This window comes from Xenopus tropicalis, chromosome 4 (assembly GCF_000004195.4).
Source record: "Xenopus tropicalis strain Nigerian chromosome 4, UCB_Xtro_10.0, whole genome shotgun sequence".
NCBI classification, from domain to species: Eukaryota; Metazoa; Chordata; class Amphibia; order Anura; family Pipidae; genus Xenopus; species Xenopus tropicalis.
Window position 1 is genome coordinate 3,878,913 of NC_030680.2, and position 22,299 is coordinate 3,901,211.

The window sequence follows — 22,299 nt, forward strand, 5'->3', positions numbered from 1 at the left end:
GGACAGACACAGTGACAGTTACACATAACTATAAACCCAGTGAGAATGAGGGATAAATGGATATTGGGGAGTTGTATCAGGAGTCAGAACCAGCAGTGCAGGGAAGGGAAAGGGACAGACACAGTGACAGTTACACATAACTATAAACCCAGTGAGAATGAGGAATGAATGGGTATTGGGGAGTTGTATCAGGAGTCAGAACCAGCAGTGCAGAGAAGGGAAAGGGACAGACACAGTGACAGTTACACATAACTATAAACCCAGTGAGAATGAGGAATGAATGGGTATTGGGGAGTTGTATCAGGAGTCAGAACCAGCAGTGCAGAGAAGGGAAAGGGACAGACACAGTGACAGTTACACATAACTATAAACCCAGTGAGAATGAGGAATGAATGGGTATTGGGGAGTTGTATCAGGAGTCAGAACCAGCAGTGCAGGGAAGGGAAAGGGACAGACACAGTGACAGTTACACATAACTATAAACCCAGTGAGAATGAGGAATTAATGGGTATTGGGGAGTTGTATCGGGAGTCAGAACCAGCAGTGCAGGGAAGGGAAAGGGACAGACACAGTGACAGTTACACATAACTATAAACCCAGTGAGAATGAGGAATGAATGGATATGGGGGAGTTGTATCAGGAGTCAGAACCAGCAGTGCAGGGAAGGGAAAGGGACAGACACAGTGACAGTTACACATAACTATAAACCCAGTGAGAATGAGGAAAACACAGTTTTTAAAGAGACATTCCCATAAATATCCTCTGTGTTTTGGTTCTGCATTCACATTTTGTCCATTGTACTTACCCTTTGGTCGTAGTCGTCAAGGTTGGGAAAAGCCGCAATCTCCATTTTATTCTCTAGACAATAGCGGACATTGTCGCAGTCGTATTCTACCTCTGGTTTGGTCAGGTTTCGGCACAAGGTGCAAAGCCATTCGCCCCTATAACAATCAGCAAAGTCACATTCTCTAGAACATTGCTGTTCCCTTTAAACCAAAGTGTATCCTTTCCCAGTAAGTATATTTAGGCTATTCCCTCAGTGGTAGGATTGCGGCAACTGCCCCTAAAGGAGAAATAGCGCCAAGCTTTTGTCTGCCCAACCAGTTGGCCTAAATCCTTTTAGCCCCATGGCTCTATTCCCATAACCTTTGGGCAGGAGATTCAGCTGTAAAACTCCTGTTGTGGCCAATCACATAGTGGGGTACTTCTGTCCAATCACAGAATTCTAAGAATGGCCCTCATTACACACCCACCTATCACTTTAGGGCCCTTTACAATCAGATTGTCAGGGGGAGGGGCCAAAGGATTCTAAAAACGACTTTCTGGGCCACAGGAATGGTGGGATATTGTGTTTTAGTACCAGCCCCCCCGTAACCCCCGATACTAAGGGGACAAAAAGGAAACAAATTGGGTTGGAACGGTAATGGGAATTGAACAGGTTCGGGGAGTAGAGAGACAAATGGGGGGAGAGAAGAAGGAGGAGGGTGGGGAGTAAGGCCAAACAGTTGGGGGGGGAATAGAAAAGGAAAGGAGAGGGGATGAGAGACAGAAGGAGAGAGGGGAAGGGAAAGGGGGTTCGGGGAGTAGAGAGACAAATGGGGGGAGAGGGGAAATATAGAAGGGGGGAGAAGAGGGAGGATGGGGGGAGTAAGGCCAAACAGTTGGGGGGGGGGAATAGAAAAGGAGAGGGGATGAGAGACAGAAGGAGAGAGGGGAAGGGAAAGGGGGTTCGGGGAGTAGAGAGACAAATGGGGGGAGAGGGGAAATATAGAAGGGGGGAGAAGAGGGAGGATGGGGGGAGTAAGGCCAAACAGTTGGGGGGGGGGAATAGAAAAGGAAAGGAGAGGGGATGAGAGACAGAAGGAGAGAGGGGAAGGGAAAGGGGGTTTATTGGAGTAGAGAGACAAATGGGGGGAGAGGGGAAATATAGAAGGGGGGAGAAGAGGGAGGGTGGGGGGGAGTAAGGCCAAACAGTTGGGGGGGGGGGAATAGAAAAGGAAAGGAGAGGGGATGAGAGACAGAAGGAGAGAGGGGAAGGGAAAGGGGGTTCGGGGAGTAGAGAGACAAATGGGGGGAGAGGGGAAATATAGAAGGGGGGAGAAGAGGGAGGATGGGGGGGAGTAAGGCCAAACAGTTGGGGGGGGGAATAGAAAAGGAAAGGAGAGGGGATGAGAGACAGAAGGGGAGAGGGGAAGGGAAAGGGGGTTCGGGGAGTAGAGAGACAAATGGGGGGAGAGGGGAAATATAGAAGGGGGGAGAAGAGGGAGGATGGGGGGGAGTAAGGCCAAACAGTTGGGGGGGGGGGAATAGAAAAGGAAAGGAGAGGGGATGAGAGACAGAAGGGAGAGGGGAAGGGAAAGGGGGTTCGGGGAGTAGAGAGACAAATGGGGGGAGAGGGGAAATATAGAAGGGGGGAGAAGAGGGAGGATGGGGGGGAGTAAGGCCAAACAGTTGGGGGGGGGGGAATAGAAAAGGAAAGGAGAGGGGATGAGAGACAGAAGGAGAGAGGGGAAGGGAAAGGGGGTTCGGGGAGTAGAGAGACAAATGGGGGGAGAGGGGAAATATAGAAGGGGGGAGAAGAGGGAGGATGGGGGGGGTAAGGCCAAACAGTTGGGGGGGGGAATAGAAAAGGAAAGGAGAGGGGATGAGAGACAGAAGGAGAGAGGGGAAGGGAAAGGGGGTTCGGGAGTAGAGAGACAAATGGGGAGAGGGAAATATAGAAGGGGGAGAAGAGGAGGATGGGGGGGAGTAAGGCCAAACAGTTGGGGGGGAATAGAAAAGGAAAGGAGAGGGGATGAGAGACAGAAGGAGAGAGGGGAAGGGAAAGGGGGTTCGGGAGTAGAGAGACAAATGGGGGGAGAGGGGAAATATTAGAAGAGGGGAGAAGAGGGAGGATGGGGGGAGTAAGGCCAAATAGTTGGGGGGGGGATAGAAAAAGAAAGGAGAGGGGATGAGACACAAATGGGGGGGGAGAAATACAGAGGGGAGTGGTGGGGAGGAGGAGGAGGAGGAATACAGAGGGGAGAGATGGGGAGGAGGAGGGATACAGAGGGAGAGATGGGGAGGAGGAATACAGAGGGGAGAGATGGGGAGGAGGAATACAGATGGGGAGGAGGAGGGATACAGAGGGGAGAGATGGGAGGAGGAGGGATACAGAGGAAGAGATGGGAGGAGGAGGGATACAGAGGGAAGAGATGGGGAGGAGGAGGGATACAGAGGGAAGAGATGGGGAGGAGGAGGGATACAGAGGGAAGAGATGGGGAGGAGGAGGGATACAGAGGGAGAGATGGGGAGGAGGAGGGATACAGAGGGGAGAGATGGGGAGGAGGAGGAATACAGAGGGGAGAGATGAGGAGGAGGATGGATACAGAGGGGAGAGATGGGGGAGGAGGAATACAGAGGGGAGAGATGGGGAGGAGGAATACAGATGGGGAGGAGGAGGGATACAGAGGGGAGAGAGGGAGGAGGAGGGATACAGAGGGAAGAGATGGGGAGGAGGAGGGATTACAGAGGGAAGAGATGGGGAGGAGGAGGGATACAGAGGGAAGAGATGGGGAGGAGGAGGAATACAGAGGGGAGAGATGAGGAGGAGGATGGATACAGAGGGGAGAGGATGGGAGGAGGAATACAGAGGGGAGAGATGGGGAGGAGGAGGGGAATACAGATGGGAGGAGGAGGGATACAGAGGGGGAGAGATGGGGAGGAGGAGGGATACAGAGGGAAGAGATGGGGAGGAGGAGGGATACAGAGGGGAGAGAAGGGGAGGAGGAGGGATACAGAGGGGAGAGATGGGGAGGAGGAGGAATACAGAGCATAGAGATGGGGAGGAGGAGGGATACAGAGGGGAGAGATGGGGAGGAGGAGGAATACAGAGCATAGAGATGGGGAGGAGGAGGGATACAGAGGGGAGAGATGGGGAGGAGGAGGGATACAGAGCGGAGAGATGGGGAGGAGGAATACAAAGGGGAGAGATGGGGGAGGAGGGATACAGAGGGGAGAGATGGGGAGGAGGAGGGGATACAGAGGGGAGAGATGGGGAGGAGGAGGGATACAGAGGGGGAGAGATGGGGAGAGGGATACAGAGGGGAGAGATGGGAGGAGGAGGGATACAGAGGGAGAGATGGGAGGAGGGATACAGAGGGGAGAGATGGGGAGGAGGAGGGATACAGAGGGGAGAGATGGGGAGGAGGAGGGATACAGAGGGGAGAGATGGGGAGGAGGAGGGATACAGAGGGGAGAGATGGGGAGGAGGAGGGATTACAGAGGGAGAGATGGGAGGAGGAATACAAAGGGAGAGATGGGAGGAGGGATACAGAGGGGAGAGATGGGGAGGAGGAGGGATACAGAGGGGAGAGATGGGAGGAGGAGGGATACAGAGGGGAGAGATGGGGAGGAGGAATACAGAGGGGAGAGATGGGGAGGAGGAGGGATACAGAGGGGAGAGATGGGGAGGAGGGATACAGAGGGGAGAGATGGGGAGGAGGGGAAGGAGTTACTCACACAGGGAAGCTGAGCAGGGCTGGAACATGGCAGGAAAGGTGAAAGACTTTTGGGCAACGGTCACAGCAAAGCATTTCCCCTCCATTCAGACAAACAGCACAGAAATCCTCATTCTCAAGCTGATCATGGTCTTCTGATTGGACGGGCTTTCTGGTTGGCTGAGGGGCAGCGTTGACCTTGCACGTCACCTCAGGATCTTCTATGGGAGCCGCCGGGGCCTCGATTCTGTTCCTGAATGCCGGGCTCTCCCCGCTGTAGGGACTCACCCTCGCCAGATTGTTCACTTGTTGCTCCAGTTCAGAAATGGTTTGGCTGGTGGTGTAAGGGATTGGTTCTGTCCCATAAGGCATTGCGGGTTGCGGGGCGGGGTGGGGGGATGAGTACGGGCAGTCTGGGTTAACCTGGATTAACAGAAATGATTGGCAGCGGTGGGCACACAGCTCTATGTAAGGGTGCAGGGAGTTACAGTACTACAATGTTACCTTTATGGACATGCTCTTGGACTGGGCGCCATATTTGACAACTAAACGCACCGACCCGTCTTCATCTTTTTTCTGCGGCTGAACCTTAAAAACAGGGAGTTCCCCGGAGTTGGGAGCCTGGATCTTTAGCCGCTCCAGTCGCACGTAGGGGATTCGGGTTTCCCTCGCCGGCGTCCTGGGGGCACAATAGAGGGGGGCACTTTAACAACTGACTTTGGTATTTTATGACATTCTAATATTTCTAGGGTCAGCGACCCCACCGGAGACCATCAAATTCAGTTTATCTTTTGGTTGCCAGGGCCACTGTCCAAAGCAACGTATAATAATAACTTGATTATTAATGTGAATATCACAATAAGGTCTGTTTTACCTGGGTGTGTTTTCCTTGCCCTTTCTGCCTTCTGCAAAGCTCGGCTTGAACCCTCTGTCTTCTATGGCAAAAATACAGAGATAATGTTGTTTGTATTAGGGGCCCAGCAGGGAGAAAAGCAGAATCCTACTGAGCAAATTGATCAGCAGGAAAGATTGTACTAAGCACAATTCAGCAGGAACAGCCCCCTAAGTTTGCTCATAGTCTGTACAGAGAGATACCATAAATCTATGGCACATAGGGATTCCCCTGTACTAAGCACAATTCAGCAGGAACAGCCCCCTAAGTTTGCTCATAGCCTGTACAGAGAGATACCATAAAACTATGGCACATAGGGATTCCCCTGTACTAAGCACAATTCAGCAGGAACAGCCCCCTAAGTTTGCCCATAGCCTGTACAGAGAGATACCATAAAACTATGGCACATAGGGATTCCCCTGTACTAAGCACAATTCAGCAGGAACAGCCCCCTAAGTTTGCTCATAGCCTGTACAGAGAGTTACCATAAAACTATGGCACATAGGGATTGCCCTGTACTAAGCACAATTCAGCAGGAACAGCCCCCTAAGTTTTCTCATAGCCTGTACAGAGAGATACCATAAAACTATGGCACATGGGGATTCCCCTGTACTAAGCACAATTCAGTAGGAACAGCCCCCTAAGTTTGCTCATAGCCTGTACAGAGAGATACCATAAAACTATGCCACATGGGGATTCCCCTGTACTAAGTACAATTCAGCAGGAACAGCCCCCTAAGTTTCCTCATAGCCTGTACAGAGAGATACCATAAAACTATGGCACATAGGGATTCCCCTGTACTAAGCACAATTCAGCAGGAACAGCCCCCTAAGTTTGCTCATAGCCTGTACAGAGAGATCCCATAAAACTATGGCACATAGGGATTCCCCTGTACTAAGCACAATTCAGCAGGAACAGCCCCCTAAGTTTGCTCATAGCCTGTACAGAGAGATACCATAAAACTATGGCACATAGGGATTCCCCTGTACTAAGCACAATTTAGCAGGAACAGCCCCCTAAGTTTGCTCATAGCCTGTACAGAGAGATACCATAAAACTATGGCACATAGGGATTCCCCTGTACTAAGCACAATTCAGCAGGAACAGCCCCCTAAGTTTGCTCATAGCCTGTACAGAGAGATACCATAAAACTATGGCACGTAGGGATTCCCCTGTACTAAGCACAATTCAGCAGGAACAGCCCCCTAAGTTTGCCCATAGCCTGTACAGAGAGATCCCATAAAACTATGGCACATAGGGATTCCCCTGTACTAAGCACAATTCAGCAGGAACAGCCCCCTAAGTTTGCCCATAGCCTGTACAGAGCCTGGATTGTGCTTAGTGTGATTTCATCTCTTTGGGTCTCTGTATTATGTTATTATATGATAACCGAATTATCAGGATAAAACGGGTGGGAAATACCTGTCTCATGTTTGAGTGGTTTGCCGGGGGCAGGAGGAAGGTGAGTGGGCTTTTTCACAATCACCGAGGAGGTTTCTGGGGGGGGGCATTTCTTCACCGAGAGGTTGATTGGCTCCTCAAATGCCTCGGGCAGCGGCAGGATGAATTCGCTGGAAATTACTGGAGGGGCACTTTCTGTCTGCAAATCAGTGTCTATGGCGGCACTGTTAGCGCAGCTAAAATCTTCATTCTCAACCTGTATTTATTGGTTAATAGAAAGTAGCAATTAGATACAGATTAAAATACTGGTCTTGAATATAAATTTATACATATGGGTAGGGGGTGCCATAGTGTTTCCCTTAGACAGTACAGTATGGGGGTACAGCTTATTGTGTGCCCAGAACATTCCTTCTCTGTATATTTGTATTTATACATATGGGTAGGGGGTGCCATAGTGTTTCCCTTGGACAGTACAGTATGGGGGTACAGCTTATTGTGTGCCCAGAACATTCCTTCTCTGTATATTTGTATTTATACATATGGGTAGGAGGTGCCATAGTGTTTCCCTTAGACAGTACAGTATGGGGGTACAGCTTATTGTGTGCCCAGAACATTCCCTCTCTGTATATTTGTATTTATACATATGGGTAGGAGGTGCCATAGTGTTTCCCTTAGACAGTACAGTATGGGGGTACAGCTTATTGTGTGCCCAGAACATTCCTTCTCTGTATATTTGTATTTATACATATGGGTAGGAGGTGCCATAGTGTTTCCCTTAGACAGTACAGTATGGGGGTACAGCTTATTGTGTGCCCAGAACATTCCTTCTCTGTATATTCGTATTTATTTAGTTTTTCCTTATCTGACAGCACTGCTGGCTGGAGAGGCCTATGACTGATTTGACAACTTACCTCTGAAAGAGCATTTAAGCTGATATATTAGCTGAAGCTCTAATAAGACACCCCCCTCCCAACCTCCCTGGGCGCTGGCATCATTTCAATCCCCGCACGTGCCAACAGTCCCTACCTTGCATATGGCATTTCCCAAGACAGCGGCACCGGTTGCCTGGTGATCCTCGGTTGCTACGTGTATATTGTCTGCGACAGCTGCTTCCACTGCCGTGTACTCTGCCAACCTCTCCGCCTCTGTGCCGGGCAGGAACCCCCTGTCCTCCGGCGGCTCAAAGAACTGACAGGAGACAGTTGGCATCTGAGGATCCACAGACCTAGAGAGTCTCGGAGAAGACAGTTCCATCTCTGGCACGTTACAGAAACCCACCGAGGCCGATCTCTGGAAGGCAAAAGGCACGGGTATCGGTGGCCATGAAGCTGTGAGGCTGATGGACCTACTCAAGAGGACAGAATGGGTCAAATGATGGGCATAGTGCCCTCCTATTGGCTGAGTTTGCCCCATTAGGAGATCCTAGCCTGACTGATCTTCTATGGGGGTAGGCAGAAGCCCTATCGGGGGTCAAGACTATCAAGGGTAAAATTAGGTGGATCAGGATGGGGTTTGGCAGATTGGGGACAAGGCCAGAATGGGTGTATAGGGCCCCACCATTACTTACACCCGGGGTCCCCACGAGCAACATTTAGATATAAAAAAAGTTGAGGAGCAACGCAAGCAAGAAAATGTTGCTGGGGGTGCCAAATAAGGGCTATAATTGGCTATTTGGTAGCTCAATGATGACTGGCAGCCTACTGGAGGCTCATTTTGGCAGTACACATGGTCTTTATACTTCCAAAACTTGCCCCTAAGTCAGAAATTCAAAAATAAGCACCTGTTTTGAGGTCCCTAGGACAACACCAAAGGGGTTGGAGAGCATCATGTTGCCCCCGAGCCACTGGTTGGGGATCATTGCCTTATAGGAACCCTGGGTGGCACTGACAAAGCTTTGTTGTGCCCACCATGGAAATGCTGGGGATACCCCCATTATAGGTGAAACAGATACCTTCCTCTCGGGATTGGCCGCCAGTTGGTTCCTCTGGCACGCGTCATTTTCCACGGCAGCGATGATTTCATCTGCTATAGACTGGGACTGCATGTTACTGGGAGAACTGGTGGTGACCGGCGAGAGGTCCACGGTGTGACTGCCCGGAGATATGGGCTCATCGCAGACCTGCAGGGCAGTCAGACAGACATTATCTTTGGCTCGTGGTCAATACTTTGCCCCCCCCGTCCTTTCTACTGAAGTGCAAGGAACTCACCTGTGGAATTTCCTCCGGGGGCTGAAGTGGGGCTGTTGCCGGCTGCCTGACTATGTAGTTGATTTGCCCCACAATAGTCTGTTGCACGTGCTGAGGCTGCTTGGTCGGGTTCAGTTGGACGTTGGACGGTTGACTTTGGAGAAGAAGTTCCAGGCCCTTCTGCATCTGCTCCAACTCAAACTGTTGGTTAATAATGTCCAGGCTGTGGTGCATGACCTGCTCGTGGGCGCTCTCCGCCTGGCACAGGGCCGATTGCTGCTGGAGCCTCTGGGGTTGGATGTGGCTAAGGCTGTGCACCGAGCTCACTTGCATTTGTACCGATGGTGCCTGGAGCACCGAGGGCGTCTGAAGTACTGATGGTGCCTGCAGAGAGGTTGGCGTGGTGATGGGCACCGTATGTTGGATCGTATGCACATTGTGCACTTGGTTGAAATCCTGTGGGGGCACTGGGCAAACAGGTGGGGCATTTGGTTGGCTCGGTGGCACCTGTGGCTTCTGCTGCTGATGGTCCAGCCAGTAGGGGGAGTTCTCCTGTTCCGCCTGAGGCTGGTGGGATACCCAAGGCTGGATGACCCTCAAAGGACGGACGGTTGGCTTTTGCTCTTTGCTGGAGTTATACTGGGTAGATGGGGGCTGCTGTTGTTTGATTGGCGTTGGGTGGGCGAAGCTCACGTGGGGGGTCACTGTGCCCGTGGCCGGCTGGTTCTTTGGCACGGTTGGCAAGGTATGGCAATGGGTGCAACACATGGGCGTGGGACACTGGACTGAAGATGTGTAATGTGGGGAACTGGTGATGGTACCAGGGTGGGCTGTAATGGGTACATGGGGTGCTGGGTAATACGGGGCTTGGGCATTTTCTGTTCCGTAGGTGGGTATGTCCGGCGTTGGCAAGTGGGCTCCATCCGCCATTAGGCAGCCTGAGGAACAGAAGTGATAAGAGGCACAGAAGAAGATAAAAGCAGCAGGTTGGGTTAGTGCCTCCCTATCATTATTACTAATAAGCATTTATGGCACCAACATATTCTACAGCGCGGTATAGTAAAAGGGCACATGTGTATAATAGCGACAGATGCAGGGGGTATAGAGGGCTCGGTACCCCAACCAGAACGCAGGCGCAATCGCTAGCCACTTACCCAAATTGGATATTTGTTTGGTCCAGAAAGATGGCTCCCAACTGAACCGGATCTTCGACGTGCGCCCCACGTCCCCCCCACAGCTGGTGTCCAGGAGCCGCTGCATCTGATAAACAATCTAAAGGCAAAAACTTATATTAAAGGGGAAGGTTCAACTTTTGTTATAGAACTGCCTCTTCTAAGCAACCTTTCAATTGGTCTTATTTATTTCTTATAATTTTTGATCTTTTATCCTTCTCTACTAAGCCTTTGCAGCTTTCAAATGGGGGTCACTGACCCCGGCAGCCAAAACCTATTGCTCTGTGAGGCTCCAGTTTTATTGTTATTGTTACTTTTTATAAATTGTTTTTCTATTCAGCCCCTCCTCTATTCATATACCAGCCTCTCATTCAAATTGCTCCCTGGTCGCTAAGGTAATTTGGTGCCTAGCAACCAGATAGCTGCTGAAACTCTAAACTGAAGAGATGCGGTACAAAAAGTGAAATAGCTAATGCCCTGCGTGTTCATTCTTACCAGTTCCTTACTGAACAGGAACGGGATACTGTTCTTTCCATACATGGCCCAGTTAATAAAGTTCTGCACGTGCTCCAACTGGCGATTCAGGACCAGTATCGACTGAAGCTGCTGCTCGTATTTGTGGCGCTTTTCTGTTGTGATTTTCTGCAGGGAGAGCGATGGTGACATAGAAAAGTCTGATGAGAGGGATAAATTGCCCCTAAATAGCACCCCCTACCCATATGTATAAATACAAATATACAGAGAAGGAATGTTCTGGGCACACAATAAGCTGTACCCCCATACTGTACTGTCTAAGGGAAACACTATGGCACCCCCTACCCATATGTATAAATACAAATATACAGAGAGGGAATGTTCTGGGCACACAATAAGCTGTACCCCCATACTGTACTGTCTAAGGGAAACACTATGGCACCCCCTACCCATATGTATAAATACAAATATACAGAGAAGGAATGTTCTGGGCACACAATAAGCTGTACCCCCATACTGTACTGTCTAAGGGAAACACTATGGCACCTCCTACCCATATGTATAAATACAAATATACAGAGAAGGAATGTTCTGGGCACACAATAAGCTGTACCCCCATACTGTACTGTCTAAGGGAAACACTATGGCACCCCCTATCCATATGTATAAATACAAATATACAGAGAGGGAATGTTCTGGGCACACAATAAGCTGTACCCCCATACTGTACTGTCTAAGGGAAACACTATGGCACCCCCTACCCATATGTATAAATACAGAGAAGGAATGTTCTGGGCACACAATAAGCTGTACCCCCATACTGTACTGTCTAAGGGAAACACTATGGCACCCCCTACCCATATGTATAAATACAAATATACAGAGAAGGAATGTTCTGGGCACACAATAAGCTGTACCCCCATACTGTACTGTCTAAGGGAAACACTATGGCACCCCCTACCCATATGTATAAATACAAATATACAGAGAAGGAATGTTCTGGGCACACAATAAGCTGTACCCCCATACTGTACTGTCTAAGGGAAACACTATGGCACCCCCTACCCATATGTATAAATACAAATATACAGAGAAGGAATGTTCTGGGCACACAATAAGCTGTACCCCCATACTGTACTGTCTAAGGGAAACACTATGGCACCCCCTACCCATATGTATAAATACAAATATACAGAGAGGGAATGTTCTGGGCACACAATAAGCTGTACCCCCATACTGTACTGTCTAAGGGAAACACTATGGCACCCCCTACCCATATGTATAAATACAAATATACAGAGAAGGAATGTTCTGGGCACACAATAAGCTGTACCCCCATACTGTACTGTCTAAGGGAAACACTATGGCACCTCCTACCCATATGTATAAATACAAATATACAGAGAGGGAATGTTCTGGGCACACAATAAGCTGTACCCCCATACTGTACTGTCTAAGGGAAACACTATGGCACCCCCTACCCATATGTATAAATACAAATATACAGAGAGGGAATGTTCTGGGCACACAATAAGCTGTACCCCCATACTGTACTGTCTAAGGGAAACACTATGGCACCCCCTACCCATATGTATAAATACAAATATACAGAGAGGGAATGTTCTGGGCACACAATAAGCTGTACCCCCATACTGTACTGTCTAAGGGAAACACTATGGCACCTCCTACCCATATTTATAAATACAAATATACAGAGAAGGAATGTTCTGGGCACACAATAAGCTGTACCTTAATCCTATATGCCAATATGGCAGCTCCAACCCAGATCACTGACCTCCAGCTGTTCCAGCAGTACATTTGTCCTCTTGTTCAGCTCATTGATCAGCACCATTTTGGTCACTTTGATCTGGTTTTCTACTTTACTGTGCATGTGCTTAATTTCATACAACCTGAGGAACAAGTTATAACAATGTTTCATTAGTGGTTTTTAGTTTTTTTATATATTTTGTATATAATGTATGCCACAAATATATATATATACAGCCAAAATTACTGATCATCAGCTCATTGCCTGCCTATATGGGCACAGAACCCCTCAGTGACTGCTAATATCCTTATCATTTACAGTAGGGGGTACATTATCCCTTATAATACATGAGTGATACTCAGAGTTCCCTGTATAACTCAGCCTGCAGCCTTGTGCCTTTATATGGGGGGCACAGAACCCCTCAGTGACTGCTAATATCCTTATCATTTACAGTAGGGGGGTACATTATCCCTTATAATACATGAGTGATACTCAGAGTTCCCTGTATAACTCAGCCTGCAGCCTTGTGCCTTTATATGGGGGGCACAGAACCCCTCAGTGACTGCTAATATCCTTATCATTTACAGTAGGGGGTACATTATCACTTATAATACAATACTTCTTACCTGTCCTCAATTTGTTTGCCTGCTGCCTGAACCACGACCTTCTTCTCCTCCACTTGGGTTATAACATTCTCCAGGACGGCTCTCTGGTGTTGCAAGGCCTCATCCAGCCTTCGGAATCTGATAAAATAAACAGGTAAGCCTTTGCCTTAATATGCTGGGCTGCTCTCTTCCCCACTGTCAGACAGAGACCTTCCCCTGGGTAAGGGACCCATAACTCTCTAATTCTCTATACTTATTGCTTATGGGACGCTCTATTTCCCATTGTCAGACAGGATCTTCACTCTGGCTAAATTAACCCCAATACTTTTGGACTTTCTGAACTTTGTGGGTGTTCTCTTCCCTATGGTCAGGTGACCATTTTTTCTAATGTGCTATTGGTCCTATGCATGATCCTATTATCGGAGGCACAAAGGCTTACTGTTCATTCCGGTCACTGTACATTTGCTCACTCTATTGGCCAGTTTTATGGACCTGGGCTGGGAATGACCCATAAGCACCCAATTGTGTTGCCGATGGCGCTTACCTGTGGTCTTTGTGCTCCATGACGACACAATGGCGGCAAACCAAGGTATCGCAGGTCTCGCAGAATAACTTCAGGGACTCTTGGTGGTGCAGCGGGCAGCAAAGGAAATTTCCCGAGGTGCCATCATTGCCTGTAGCAACAAAGGGACCCAAGGTAAGTGATGGGGGTCATTGTATAAAGCTGTAACTAACCAGTATAATGCCCCGGGGGGGGGTACCTGCGGAGCCCCTCTGGACAGCGGGTATGAAGGGGTCGCTGACACTCTTGGTGTGCCGGTGTTGCTCGGCGCAGGTGCTGCAAAGCCATTTGTTGCATGTGATGCACAGACTGTGGGCGGAGTTTTTCTCTGTACAATCAAAGCAGCTCTGACATGAAAAACATAAATAAATACATATATTTTATCACAGGGAAGCCAGAATGGGGGCTGTTGCTGAACTACAACCTGCAACATCCAGCCATGACTTATTCTGCATAGTACACGCCCTCTTCTTCCCGCCATCCATGTTTTAGCCCCTCCCACAGCTTAAAGGGGCAGTTCACCTTTATGTTCACCTTTAGTATGTTGTAGAATGGCCAATTCTAAGCAACTTTTCAATTGGTCTTCATTATTTATTTATCATTCTTAAATTATTTACCTTCTTCCAACTGTTTGCAGCTTTCAAATGGGGGTCGCTGACCCCGGCAGCCAAACCCTATCACTCTGTGAGGCTCCAGTTTTATTGTTATTGTTACTTTTTGTAAAAATTTTTTCTCTCCTATTCATATACCAGTCTCTCATCCAAACTACTCCCTGGTTACTAAGATAACTTGGACCCTAGCAACCATATAGCTGCTGAAACACCAAACTGGTGAGCTGCTAAACTGAAAATAAAATAACTAAATACTACAAATAATAAAAAATGAAGACCAATTGCAAATTATCTCAGAATATCACTCTCTACATCATAATAAAAATAAACTCCAACCCCTTTAATGTATATTGGAAAGGTGTTTAAATGACATTTTTTTTTATTAAGTAAATGTTATTTTTGGGTTTATATGCCCTTTATTTTTTACTAAACGTGCATTTTGGTGGATAGGGAAGGTTGGCAGAACTGCCACATGTGGATGAGAGAGATCAGCCTGCTCCCCGCAATGCGCACACTCAGCCCTATAATTACCCAAACGCTGCGAGATTGGTCTCTAAGCTAAAAATAGTGTATTTTCCAGCAGAGCAAGGAAAACAAGTTAATTGCTGGGTCACCGCTGAGAAAAGTCCCACTAAGCCAGATGGTTCCTCTCCTGCTGTGTATTTATTGGGCCAAACCCTCGCGGGCGCAGGTGAGTAATCGGGGCAACTCGACTGGTTTAGATAAACGCCAAATCGGTCGCTGGCGCTCATTGGTTTGTTCTGCATTCAAAACGGGGACCTGATAGATTTGGTATCTCAGGGGTTAATTCACCCTTTGTGCTGGAAAAATGAGATATTCTAGGTTTTCTTTTAAAAATGGGGACCTGATAGATTTGGTGTGTCAGGGGTTAATTCACCCTTTGTGCTGGAAAAAATGAGATATTCTAGGTTTTCTTTTAAAAATGGGGACCTGATAGATTTGGTATCTCAGGGGTTAATTCACCCTTTGTGCTGGAAAAATGAGATATTCTAGGTTTTCTTTTAAAAATGGGGACCTGATAGATTTGTTATCTCAGGGGTTAATTCACCCTTTGTGCTGGAAAAATGAGATATTCTAGGTTTTCTTTTAAAAATGGGGACTTGATAGATTTGGTGTGTCACGGGTTAATTCACCCTTTGTGCTGAAAGAACTAGATATTCTGAGTTTTCTTTTAAAAATGGGGACCAGATAGATTTGGTATCTCAGGGGTTAATTCACCCTTTGTGCTGAAAGAACTAGATATTCTGAGTTTTCTTTTAAAAATGGGGACCAGATAGATTTGGTATCTCAGGGGTTAATTCACCCTTTGTGCTGGAAAAATGAGATATTCTGGGTGTTCTTTAAAAAATGGGGACCTGATAGATTTGGTGTCCCAAGGGTTAATTAACTCTTTGTGCTGGAGGTAATAGATATTCTGGGTTTTCTTTTAAAAATGGGGACCAGATAGATTTGGTGTCCCAGGGGTTAATTAACCCTTTGTGCTGGAAGAACTAGATATTCTGGGTTTTCTTTTAAAAGTGGGGACCTAATAGATTTGGTGTCCCAGGGGTTAATTAACCCTTTGTGCTGGAAGAACTAGATATTCTGGGTTTTCTTTTAAAAATGGGGACCTGATAGATTTGGTGTCCCAGGGGTTAATTAACCCTTTGTGCTGGAAGAACTAGATATTCTGGGTTTTCTTTTAAAAGTGGGGACCAAATAGATTTGGTGTCCCAGGGGTTAATTAACCCTTTGTGCTGGAAGAACTAGATATTCTAGGTTTGCTTTTAAAAATGGGGACCTGATAGATTTGGTGTCCCAGGGGTTAATTAACCCTTTGTGCTGGAAGAACTAGATATTCTGGGCTTTCTTTTAAAAGTGGGGACCTAATAGATTTGGTGTCCCAGGGGTTAATTAACCCTTTGTGCTGGAGGTAAGAGATATTCTGGGTTTTCTTTTAAAAATGGGGACCAGTTATATTTGTTGGCCAGGGGTTAATTAACCCTTTGCACTGAAATAACTAGATATTCTGGGCTTTCTTTAAAAAATGGGACCAGATAGACTTGGTGTCCCAGGGGTTAATTAACCCTTTGTGCTGGAAGAACTAGATATTCTGGGTTTTCTTTTAAAAATGGGGACCTGATAGATTTGGTGTCCCAGGGGTTAATTAACCCTTTGCACTGAAAGAACTAGATATTCTGTGTTTTCTTTTAAAAATGAGGACATGATAAATGTGGTGTCCCAGGGGTTAATTAACCCTTTGTGCTGGAGGTAATAGATATTCTGGGCTTTCTTTTAAAAATGGGGACCTGATAGATTTGGTGTCCCAGGGGTTAATTAACCCTTTGCACTAAATCAACTAGATATTCTGGGCTTTCTTTTAAAAATGGGGACCAGATGTTGGGCCCAATGAATTATAGACATCAGAATGTCCCATAGCAACAGATTTTGGGTGAAGTTCCCCTTTACCTATGCAATGTAAGGTATACGAAATCGTTGGGACCCACCTTGGCCATGATGGAATTTGCATCTGAGAAATCCTTTAGGAAAATGTTCTCAATGACATCCCCCCGACACGGGGCACCCCTGTAACATAAAGCATTTTGTTATCATTTCATTAGAACCACCCCAGGCGTCCAGGTTTCTGCCCCTCTATAGTCATTCCACTGGTATAAGGCTAAACCAATGAGCCCTGCAAGGCCAGTACTCCCAGTACTGAACAGGGTCGGACTGGGGGTTGCAGGGCCCACCGGGGCTCCTGCCCCAGGGGCCCTGCAGGTTCCCCCACCGGCCGCGTCCCCTAACCCCCCCCCGCAAGGAGCCCCCCTAACCCCCCCCAGGGCCCCCCCACATGGGGCCCCCAAACCCCCCTCGCAGGGGCCTCCCCCCAACATCCTCCCCAAGCGCGCATAAGGAGCCCCCCTAACCCCCCCAGGGCCCCCCCACATGGGGCCCCCAAACCCCCCTCGCAGGGGCCTCCCCCCAACATCCTCCCCAAGCACGCATATATTTTACATGTCAGGGGAGGAACAGTCGGGCAGGGGTCGGGTCTTGGCCACCGGGGCCCACCAGGATTTTTCCCGGTGTCCCGGCGGCCCAGTCCGACCCTGGTACCGACCATAAAACAAATAAACGGGAGTAAAAAACTGATTTCGCTTTTTAAAGGGAAAATAGAACGACTTTAACATGAGCTTGTTTATTAGAAAAGGTGCATTAACCCTATCTGCACTTCCAGAAATAAATTTAAATGTCGGGCTCATTTATCAACACTGGGCAAATGTGCTCGTGGGCAGTAACCCATAGCAACCAATCAGCGATTAGCTTTTTTTCAGCCGGCTACAGGTAGAACAATGAAAGCAACAACTTGGTTAGTTGCCATGGGTTAGGGCCCGTGGGCAAATTTGCCCGGTGTTTATCAATGACCCCCACTAAGTGTACCTAGAAGCAATGACCTTCAGCAGCCAATAAGGTTTGCTATCAGCTATCTGCTGATTGGTTGCTAGGGGTTACTTAGTGCCCTTTATTACATAACCCCATAACTGTGAGGCTCAGAATGCGCCTTATTCTCCACTCAGCCCCCAGGTACCCGCGCAGCTCTAATGCATTCCTCCCGCGCAGGAAGCTGCCCCTGATGGCGCCGCGGGTACCGGCGGGAATATTGTCAGATGATATTCTAATCCCAGGACTAATTACGCACAGCGCTTCCATGGGCAACTGAATGACATACAGAAACGTATTTAGGTCATTGATTGGACGTGAGGGGAAGAATATTCCCTTGCACTTCCTGTACATATTCATATCAGTCTTGTCCAACCAGGATCTTTCTAGTTGCTAATTGGCTACAGCCCCCCAGCTGCCTTCAGTTGTCGACGGATGCTGATCCTGTTGCTATGGGCCTAGAGAGGCAACCTACATCCTTATTACCATGATAACTTGATTAGTGCCCCATGGCGCCGGTTGGTCCCCAGGGGGCGCTGCTGGGAGTCCAAGGCCGAGCCGATTACATCATAAGCCCCTTTTCTCTTAGGGACACCGGGCTGAGGCAATCTGATGCCACACACACAGTGTGGGGGGGCCTGAGGGTCTGCTCGGCACCCCAAGGGGCTCAGCAACTAATATTGCCTGTAAGTCATAGGGGGTTATGTAATAAAAGGCACTAATTTTGCCCAGGAGCAGTAACCCATAGCAACCAATCAGCAAGTAGCATTAACTGTTTAAAAGCAAACATACTATTGGTTGCTATGGGTTACTGCTCCTGGGCAAACTTAGTGCCTTTTTATTACAAATGGTAAAAGTCTTTTCTTTCACTGGCCACTTTGCTAAGGGATATTCTGCAGGGGTAGTAGAGACCTTGATCGGTTTACCAGTGCATTGTGGCCGGGCCCCCATAGCAACTAGGGACCCAGATATTGCCTGCACGGGAACAGGGGGGCCTAAGGGGCTAGGGCTCAGATATTGCTGATGATTTCCTATGGACAGATATTTCTAAATCTAAAGCTTCATTCACCCTAGCAACCAGACAGTGGTTTGAATGCCAGGTTGAGTGCTGGAATAGAAAAATGATTCATAAAAATTAAACTTTGATATATTAATTCTATAGTGATCACCGGCAAATTCAGTTCCCTTTGGCCCCTCATTGCACACCTGCCCCATTCCCATAGTGCCCTGCAGTAATGCTCTCAGCGCAACCACATGAAATGTATTTTGTATGCTCTGTACTATTCCTGCCCCAGTCTTTAGATAAGTGTGTGCTGCCCTTTAGCAGTGACTGGACTACAGCTCCCAGCAGCCTCTGATTCCCCCCATTGTAAGCAGCAGTCCTGCCCTGCTTTATGGCTGAGATTCTAGCTATCTGTATAACAGAGCATTCTGTCACAGTGGCACAGATCCTATCTGATCCCCCCATTGTAAGCAGCAGTCCTGCCCTGCTTTATGGCTGAGATTCTAGCTATCTGTATAACAGAGCATTCTGTCACAGTGGCACAGATCCTATCTGATCCCCCCATTGTAAGCAGCAGTCCTGCCCTGCTTTATGGCTGAGATTCTAGCTATCTGTATAACAGAGCATTCTGTCACAGTGGCACAGATCCTATCTGATCCCCCCCATTGTAAGCAGCAGTCCTGCCCTGCTTTATGGCTGAGATTCTAGCTATCTGTATAACAGAGCATTCTGTCACAGTGGCACAGATCCTATCTGATCCCCCCATTGTAAGCAGCAGTCCTGCCCTGCTTTATGGCTGAGATTCTAGCTATCTGTATAACAGAGCATTCTGTCAAAATAATAATAATAATAATAATAATAAAAGAAAAAAATATTCATAATAGTTCACCAATACTCACAAATACAGCAGTAACCATAAATATATATTATTATCCTTGAGCAAACAAAATAGAATCCAGTTTTAGAAACAATTCTGTCAGTATCACCCCACTATTCTGGCTGTTGCTATTAACCCCTTAGTACCCCATTACCTGTCCCCCACAGGTCTGCCTGGCCATTACCCTAGAATAGGGGGTCCCCATGAAAAGCCACAAAGGAAGGGGAGTAATGAAATGAATCAGGGATATCCAGTCCAGCTTTTCATAGTCAATGGGACTTTAGCTTTGGGGGGTGAATATGTGGAACATCAAATTGGCTGAAATACAATTACAGGTATGGGATCCCTTATCCGGAAACTCATTATCCAGAAAGCTCCGAATTACGGAAAGCCCGTCTCCCATAGACTCCATTTCAATCAAATAATTCAGAATTGTAAAACTGATTTACTTTTTCTCTGTAATATTAAAACAGTACCTGTACTTGATCCCAACTAAGATATAATTACCCCTTATTGGGGCAGAACAGCCCTATTGGGTTTATTTCATGGTTAAATGATTCCCTTTTCTCTGTAATAATAAAACAGTACCTGTACTTGATCCCAACTAAGATATAATTACCCCTTATTGGGGCAGAACAGCCCTATTGGGTTTATTTAATGGTTAAATGATTCCCTTTTCTCTGTAATAATAAAACAGTACCTGTACTTGATCCCAACTAAGATATAATTACCCCTTATTGGGGGCAGAACAGCCCTATTGGGTTTATTTAATGGTTAAATGATTCCCTTTTCTCTGTAATAATAAAACAGTACCTGTACTTGATCCCAACTAAGATATAATTACCCCTTATTGGGGCAGAACAGCCCTATTGGGTTTATTTAATGGTTAAATGATTCCCTTTTCTCTGTAATAATAAAACAGTACCTGTACTTGATCCCAACTAAGATATAATTACCCCTTATTGGGGCAGAACAGCCCTATTGGGTTTATTTAATGTTTTATTGATTCTTTAGTAGACTTAAGGTATGGAGATTCAAATTATGGAAAGACCCCTTATCCGGAATACCCTTGGTCCCGAGCATTCTGGATAACGGGTCCTAAACCTGTATATGTTTCCTATTACTCGTCCCCCAGATGCCCAAGGTTTGCCCTACCTTAACCCTATCCTGCCCCTGTGCCTCTGTACAAGATTCCACCTTACCTGGGTCTCTCTGGATAATGGATCTTCCTCTTCCTCTCCTTGTTACAATGTATCACATGTGCCAGTTACAGCGCTACGATGTATCCCATTCCAGTAACGAGTCCCTGCCAGTCCCAGGTCGCCCTTTGCCCACTCGTTGGCCCTTTGCCCGCTCGTTAGCCCACTCGTTAGCCCCGGCAGCTTGCACCCAGCGCCTCTCCCAGCTCGGAGCGGTATCAGGCTGCCAGTAAGGGGGCCGGGAGTTGCCAGGCTGCTCCCCAGCGACAAGCTGTTTATACGAAATTGTGCCTGATGCAACCCTGGTATCCAAATAGCGACCCAGGGGGAAAACTCACGGCTTTGGGGAACTGGGGACCTGACAGCACTAGAACTAACAAAGTCAAACAAAGGCCCCCAAGAGCAGGAGAGGGTTAATTCTACCAGATGTCCCCCCCCCCAGCAGCTGCCACTTTCCCAACAGGAGGAGGTGTAAGTGCCACCAGTCAGCAGGCAGATAGGAGGCTTCAGCCTATTCTCTATCCGACCTTGGCAGCACCTACAGCAACAACAAGAGCGAGAGGCGCACGGTTTAACCCCTTCCATCCCGGCTGGAAGCGACAGCACCGCGCAGAATCCAGCACCCCCACTTTAAAGGGGTTTGTTTAGCTTTGAGTACTATGTACAGAGTGATATTCTGAGACCATTCGAAATTGGTTGCTAGGGTACAAATGAACTTAGCGACCAGGCATTGGACGACTGAGACTGATATATTTATAGGAGAGGGCCTAAAGAGAAAGAAAATTAATTAAAAAAAAAGTAACAATAATAATTTGAAAGCTGCAAAGAGACTGAAGAAGGCAAATAATTTAAAAACTATAAGAAATAAATAATGAAGACCAATTGAAAGGTTGCTTAGAATTGGCCATTCTATAACATTCAACTCCTGCCCCTTTGCCTCCTGCTGTTCTACTACAACTCCCAGCACACTGTACCCCTGCCCCTTTGCCTCCTACTGTTCTACTACAACTCCCAGCACACTGTACCCCTGCCCCTTTGCCTCCTACTGTTCTACTACAACTCCCAGCACACTGTACCCCTGCCCCTTTGCCTCCTACTGTTCTACTACAACTCCCAGCACACTGTACCCCTGCCCCTTTACCTCCTACTGTTCTACTACAACTCCCAGCACACTGTACCCCTGCCCCTTTGCCTCCTACTGTTCTACTACAACTCCCAGCACACTGTACTCCTGCCCCTTTGCCTCCTACTGTTCTACTACAACTCCCAGCACACTGTACTCTTGCCCCTTTGCCTCCTACTGTTCTACTACAACTCCCCGCACACTGTACTCCTGCCCCTTTGCCTCCTACTGTTCTACTACACCTCCCAGCACACTGTACCCCTGCCCCTTTGCCTCCTACTGTTCTACTACAACTCCCAGCACACTGTACCCCTGCCCCTTTGCCTCCTACTGTTCTACTACAACTCCCAGCACACTGTACCCCTGCCCCTTTGCCTCCTACTGTTCTACTACAACTCCCAGCACACTGTACCCCTGCCCCTTTGCCTCCTACTGTTCTACTACAACTCCCAGCACACTGTACCCCTGCCCCTTTGCCTCCTACTGTTCTACTACAACTCCCAGCACACTG

General features: G+C 47.8%; 1 protein-coding gene across 3 annotated transcripts in view; it reads right to left on the reverse strand.

Annotated features, from left to right (window-relative positions):
- Window positions 1-21,469, reverse strand: part of trim66 (tripartite motif containing 66) — a 29,124-nt gene extending 7,655 nt beyond the window's left edge. For 2 of the 3 annotated variants that reach the window (XM_002942863.5, XM_004913327.4), the window contains exons 1-16: window positions 20,669-21,468; window positions 16,656-16,734; window positions 13,737-13,884; window positions 13,520-13,649; window positions 12,997-13,113; window positions 12,398-12,512; window positions 10,624-10,770; window positions 10,111-10,228; window positions 8,978-9,894; window positions 8,722-8,889; window positions 7,797-8,060; window positions 6,792-7,026; window positions 5,353-5,413; window positions 4,983-5,157; window positions 4,501-4,901; window positions 806-941 (exon numbers count right to left, since the gene is read on the reverse strand). In XM_002942863.5, the coding sequence (XP_002942909.3) occupies window positions 806-941; window positions 4,501-4,901; window positions 4,983-5,157; window positions 5,353-5,413; window positions 6,792-7,026; window positions 7,797-8,060; window positions 8,722-8,889; window positions 8,978-9,894; window positions 10,111-10,228; window positions 10,624-10,770; window positions 12,398-12,512; window positions 12,997-13,113; window positions 13,520-13,649; window positions 13,737-13,884; window positions 16,656-16,664 (3,141 nt within the window). In that variant the 5' untranslated portion in view covers window positions 16,665-16,734; window positions 20,669-21,468. Of the gene's footprint in view, window positions 1-805; window positions 942-4,500; window positions 4,902-4,982; window positions 5,158-5,352; window positions 5,414-6,791; window positions 7,027-7,796; window positions 8,061-8,721; window positions 8,890-8,977; window positions 9,895-10,110; window positions 10,229-10,623; window positions 10,771-12,397; window positions 12,513-12,996; window positions 13,114-13,519; window positions 13,650-13,736; window positions 13,885-16,655; window positions 16,735-20,668 lie in introns of all 3 variants that reach the window. The other variant, XM_004913328.4, reaches the window with a different exon arrangement.
- Window positions 21,470-22,299: the final 830 nt, after the last annotated feature.